Raw genomic sequence first — 6,155 nt, 5'->3', positions numbered from 1 at the left:
GATCAACCCTGCCAACACCTTGGTTTCGGACTTCTGGCTCCATACCGTAAGAGTTTAAATTTCTGTTGTTTTAAGCCCCTCAGTTTGTGGCAATTTGTTACAACAACCCCAGGAAACCCACACAGAGAGGGAGGAAGAGACGAAGAAGAGGAAAAGGAGAAAAAAAAGAAGAGAGGACAGAGGCTTCTAAAGGGCAAAGGTCTGGAGGCATTTAAAGGACAAGAAAGATCGGAAGTTGGAGAGAAACTCCATGTGCCTGGAGTTTAGGGAGTGAAGGACACGGAGGGTGTGATGGGACTTGAACCGAGATACAGGAGGGCTGGTCTGGGAAGGATTTTTAATGACACACCAATGGGTTAGGAGTTGATAAGCTACAGCCCAAGGCCAGATCCAGCCCTCTGCTTGTTATTGTAAATAAAGTTTTATAGAAACACAAACATACCTGTGCGTTTACATATTGCCTCCTTTTTAGCTTTGTCAACAGAATTGAGTAATTGCAGCAGAGACCACATAACCATTAGTGCTTGAAGTTACTATGTGGCTTTTTGTAGAAGAACTTTGCTGACCATGGCTAGAGGATATTCCTCAAATCTCAAGAATTCCACTGTGACCCTGGCCACCTCCACTAGATAAGATGGGCAGAGGTCAGCACTAAAGGTGCCTACAGGTGGTGTTGCCAGGCTCTCATTGCTGCTGACCCCACCCCGCTCCAGGTGAGTGGTCACTACATCTGGTTCTATTCATCGTCACCGTCTCAGCCCCCAGCTCGGCCCAGAGTAAGCACTCGGCAATTATTCTCTGAGTGACCGAATGGCTCACGAACAGACGAGGGAATATATCTGGGTCCTCCAAAGGCCAGAAGGCCATACTGGTTTACCCACTGAGGTGGTCTCTTCCTCGTCCATCTTCCTCTCCCTTCCGTCCCCCGCCCAAGTGCCACAATTTCCCTGCGAAGGGTCATCAGTGGGACAGCTGCAGAGATGGTCTCTCTCTTTCCAGGGTCTGAGCCTCCAGTACACAGTGGTTTCCTCCTGATTGTATCTCCCTTGACTTCAGAGGGTCCCCCGACTTCAGGGGGGCTTCCTCTCTCAGGAGGAGTGAGCGGTCAGCTGGGCTCAGTGTGCTTTCAAGTTGGATTTTTCCATTGGCTTGAGACCTGGGAGGGTCTAAGCCTTAGATTACGAGGATCCCTGTGAGACTGGAAAGACTTGGGGAGCGGGTCCCTTGGGGAGGCAGAGCAGTGGCCTAGCGTGGATAAATGGCCTGGCCCCAGCTCTTGTAGGTATTGGATCAGTCAGGGATACTACGTAGCTGCAGCAGGAGAGACTGAGGTTAGACTCCCAGAGAAATCATTACTGTGAATGCTCATTGAATTACCTGAATGATATTAATGAACTTCCAGAAATTAAGCTGGGGACCCTTTCCTACTGACAGGCTCTGCTACAGGGCAACCTGTCCGCTCCCTGGGGACATGTGGCCTTCAGGGTCTTCCCCTGGCTTGCAGCTGAGCACAACCCCCATCCTGGGAGACTTGGCTGGGAGGAGGGAGTGGGCTCTGTGTGTGGTCGGAGGACATCACGAGATCCCCTGACCTTCCTTACCAATCTTTCCTTGTATTAAAGAGATGGAAATGGGGAGAGAACTCGGAAGCTCGTGTGAGATACTCAGGCTCACTGGACTATCAGACTCCAGTGGAGGCTTGAGACAGCACTGCCTCGGGTTCCTCTTCCTTCACTCAGCCGTATCACCTGGGATAAAACCGAGGCTGGAGGTGGAAGGGACTTTCCTGATGTTACACAGGCCAGGGCAGAACTGAGACCGACATCGTGGAGTCTGGACTCTTAGCAGGATGTGTGTGTTCACTTCAGGGCCCTTGCTCCAACTGGCTTTAAGGGAGGGGACTGAGATCTGGTCATTGTTATTTGGGGACATGGCCTGGGGTGGGCCACTGGCCGGGGACGGGGTGTAGTGGTGCTCAGGGTGGACAGATGCCCAGCAAAGCTTCAGAAGCTGTGCAGGCTGAACTCTGCTTAGGAAGGAGAAAGCTATGCCGGACCGAGCAGGTGTTTGGGGGCAGCCAGAACCAGGTCCGGATCTCGGGTCTTCTACTTACTAGCCGTGTAACTTGGGGACGCCGTCCACCTCTTCTCTTTTGCAGATGAGTTTCCACATCTGTCAGGTTCCAATTATGCCTTTCCACTGAACTTAAAGAGGAGGCACATACGGCCTCCAGCACAGTGCCTACCACATTGTGAATGCTGGATAAATAAATGGTAACTAGCATTCTCAGGGGAGCCTGGTTACAGAAACAAGCCCTGGTCCCTGCATTCTGCAACGAACTGAGCCTTGGGGGTCACATCTGAACAGTTCTGGACTAGATAGAAAGAGAATTAAGGCACCTGCCCAGAGCCTGGCATCTCTTTGAAAGTTAGGGCCCTCTCTTCTGTTGATATGGAGCAGCCTCCTCTCTGCCTGAGCCCACCTGGGTCTTAGAGACTCAGGAATGGATAAGAAATGACCAGAAGACACTCACCGTGGGGCTGGTCCTGTGGGGGCCTCTCTGGCCTGGAGCTTGCAGGTGCTGCTTGCCCGGTGCCCTGTCCGCCTGCCCTGTCCGGCCTGACCCTGTCCCTCCTCTCCGCAGGCCTCTTCAAGATCTCCTCGATGGAGAAGGACAGGCCCAGCTTCTTTGGGCCCTCGCAGCACCTCGAGTTCTTCCTCTCCATACCCCTGCAGAGAGCAGGACTCTCCGTGAGTGGCTGTGAGGAGGGCCAAGGGGACTCTGTGTGTGCCCAGGGCGATGCTGGTGGAGGGTGGCGTACTTCCTCCCCTGAACCTTCTGGAATCAAGAGGGCGAACAGAGGAGGAGGATGGGGAGCCTCATGTCAGATTATCCAAGCACGATTCCATCTTCCTGGGGACTTCCATGGGCCACTTCCAATCACCCCTGGAATCAACGAGGAAGATCACATGGGAAGAGCTGGAACAGGCTGTACCCTGTGTCCACAGGCGCAGAGCCCACGCCGGCACGACGTAAGGGCGTCGCCGTGACCAAACTGGGTCAGGTCTTCCTGCAAGGGTCTTCCCCCGGTGGTTGCCCGCACAGTCTCCAGCTGAGGCCGGGGTTCCTGAGGTCACTGCCAGTGGGAAACAGGGCACGGAGCTGGAAGGAAGAGGAAGCCTGCCCGAGAGGAGGGCTGGGCGGCGTGCCCACCTTTGCTCTTTCTCTGCCTTGAGGCCTTTTCCTGCCGGCTCCAGGCCTCTGGAAGGCTGGGGTGCCACCCTTGGATCCCAGGCAGCCAAATTTGTCCTGGGCCACACTGCAGCTTGAGAGGTATTCCCAGAAACCCTCTTGGACTTCTCCCAATTTTGTTGCCCCCCCCGTCGACTCCAGAATCCGCCTTCTGGAACACCTGTGCTTCTGCTCTCCTGCAGGTGGAGGCTAGAGCGGGGTCACGGGGTCGCGGTGTCAGGCTCTCTCTGGGCCCGGGCTTAGTGCTACTGCCTGGGCCTCCCAGGCGTCTCTGGTCTGGCCCTGACTGTCTTTCCTCCTCTCTCTGACATCCCTTCACAAGTATCTCCACGGGCTTCTGGCCCCAGCGGCCTCTCCTTGCTTTTGGGGATGCTTCCTGCTTCGCTTCTGCTTGCACACCCCTTACCTGCCTCCGAGACAGCACGGAAGGGACCCCGTCCCTCTGCCCAGTAAGCTGTGGGCTGGGAGCTGACAGGCATTGACCTGCCCTTGCCAGGAGTTCTGTTCCCAGAGACTGTGTAACCAGGGAGGAGGGGGCAGTAAAACGGCTGATAAGAGAAAAAACTCTCCACCCTCTTTAAGGCCAGGGATGCAGGTGTCAGGGGAGAGGGGCAGGGGGCAGCGGGGAGCGAAAGATGGGTTCGGGGGGCCTGCGGAGGGGCTGTGCCGGGGAACTGACCAGGCTGGGGAGGGATAAGGGAAGGCAGGAGCGGGATGGCAGGAAGTGTCCTTAGGCCCAATAAAATGTGTTTACTCAGCCAGGAGAATTTATGGGTCCTGTATAGGCTGGAGGCTGGAACAGGGTGCAGTCTGCTGGGTGTTGGCCACAGGCCATCCCTCTCAGATGTTGTTGGCAATATCGGAGCAGTAGATGCCTTCCAAGGCCTTATGGTGTAGGTGGGGAAACTGAGGCCCAGAACAAGGGGGTGTCGTGGACGTCGTGACACAGTCTGATCTAAGTACCCTGCTGGGGAGCTCTAGGACGCCATGCTGGCCACGAGGAGCCAATTTGTACGAGAGTGACAGATTTCCCGGGAGAGACCGTGAATGTGAATTGGGACATTAGAGTCTAGACCGCTCTCAGTGGATGGGAGTGGCAGTGGGGGGTGGCAGTGGGGGCAGGCAGAGAGGGCTGATCCTAGCTCCTTGAGGAGGGTGAGTCAAGAGCATGAAGGACTTACCCTGAACTTGGGAACAGGTTAAGATCACATGGTCTGTTTTAGGGGCCGTGCCCCTCGGAAGTGTCAGGCTTTCCAATCCAGCTGGTCTCCGTTGCAGGAACGAGGAAACCTAAAATCTTGGGAGCAACATTGCTCACTCGTATTATAGTCGATGTAGTTGGCCATCCATTCTGGGACTGTGATCATTCCAATCTGTGATGCTGCCGTCCTAACCTGGGCTCTGTTTTCCAGGGAAAAGGAGAGGGCGAGGTGGGGGAGATTTTTTTAGGGGGATTTTATAGGTCAGAAGTGGAAGCGGCTCATGTAACTGCTGCTCATATTTTGTGTCCGGGATGAGTCGTATGACCCCGCCTAGATGCAAGGGGGCCGGAAATGAAGCTCCCTTCTGGGCCAGGAAGAAAATGACCCAGTTTGGTGGATGCGCAATGAAGCACCTGCTGTATACTCTTTAATGTCAGGAGGCCAGAAGTCTGGCCCACCGTTGGCTGGTTAAAGGTGGGAGTTTCCTCCCACTTGGGGTAGAGAAAACTGTGATGGATACTTGTAGTGGCTGGTGCAGAGTGAGGACAGGGACACAGCTGGCCAGGAGCAGTGTTCCATTCCAGGCGAATCCAGCCCTAAAACTCACACTCTGCTCCCTTCTCCATAATCCCTAGAGACCCTCCAGTCCAACCCTCTCATTGTACGGAGTTACACCTGTCATTTTGAACCTCTCGTTTGATTTCCTGTCACCCTCCCTCTGGCGAGCCTCACCTCTAGGAAAGTTAAGAAAACATCCCTCTTGGTGTGGACCCGGACGCCCGCTCTCCTTCCGAGCCATCGCCCCATGGTTGACCGCAGCGCTGGCTGTCACGTGCAGGCTCTTCCCACGAGTGTGTCTTGAGCATCTCCTATGTGCCAACCACTAGGTGCCCGGAGGGTCCCGCACGCTGGGGTGTGAGGAGGTGAGAATGTGGCTGCAGATGTGCTGGCGAGACAAGGTGGAAAGTGGTCACCGGTCAGTGATGGGATCTTGCGGGAATTTATAGGAGTAAGAGGTTGTGTCCCCGTTCGGATCGAAGAAAGATTTGACGTGGATGGAAGAGAGAGAAAGGGGAGTCATCACACGCACAAGTTCCCTCATTTCATCGATGCTGGACACACAAGCACGTAGAGACACCTGCACGGTGCACTTTTACTAGTTGAAATGATAGGAGAGGGATTTTATTTTCCGAAGATGTATTTAGGAAGAACATGCTAGAAAGGTAGGTTGGAGCCATCTGTTCATTTATGCATACATCAGATATTTTTTAAGCACCCACTATGATGTGCCAGACCGTGAGGGCTGTAAAGATAGTTGTATTAAAAATAGACGAGCTCCCTCTTCTTACACTGAAAATAGACAGACAATAAACAGATGACAGATAAATGCCCAATATAACTTCCATTCTTGTTAATGTTATAAAGAAAGCAGAACAGGCTGATGAGCTAGAGAGAGGCCAGGTGAAGGAAGGTCCTTTAGTTTATTTCAGATTCGAATTTTATCCCACAGGCAATACAGACCCACGGGCGTTTCTGTGAGCCAGGGGTCATGACGATCAAGTGGGTTTTGCGTTAGAGCGTGGTGTCAGGACAGGCGTGTGACCACATGTGTGGGGCAGTAGCACTTCCTCGGTAACCAGGGTATCGACTGCGATGTGGGGAGAGAAGGAAGAGAGGAAAGAGACAGGGAGGAAACCCAC

The 6,155-nt window shown here is 53.9% G+C and overlaps 1 protein-coding gene across 1 annotated transcript in view; it reads right to left on the bottom strand.

Moving 5' to 3' along the window:
• Positions 1 to 4,599, bottom strand: part of ISX (intestine specific homeobox) — a 14,255-nt gene extending 9,656 nt beyond the window's left edge. Inside the window, exons 1-2 of the mRNA XM_011387180.2 lie at positions 4,572 to 4,599; positions 2,534 to 2,839 (exon numbers count right to left, since the gene is read on the bottom strand). Coding sequence (XP_011385482.2) covers positions 2,534 to 2,839; positions 4,572 to 4,599 — 334 coding nt within the window. The remainder of the gene's footprint in view (positions 1 to 2,533; positions 2,840 to 4,571) is intronic.
• Between the last annotated feature and the right edge of the window lie 1,556 nt (positions 4,600 to 6,155).

This window comes from Pteropus vampyrus, unplaced genomic scaffold, assembly GCF_000151845.1.
Source record: "Pteropus vampyrus isolate Shadow unplaced genomic scaffold, Pvam_2.0 Scaffold16, whole genome shotgun sequence".
In the NCBI taxonomy this organism is placed as follows: domain Eukaryota; kingdom Metazoa; phylum Chordata; class Mammalia; order Chiroptera; family Pteropodidae; genus Pteropus; species Pteropus vampyrus.
Note: the sequence above shows the minus strand (reverse complement) of the source record. Positions and strands in the feature narration are given on the sequence as shown.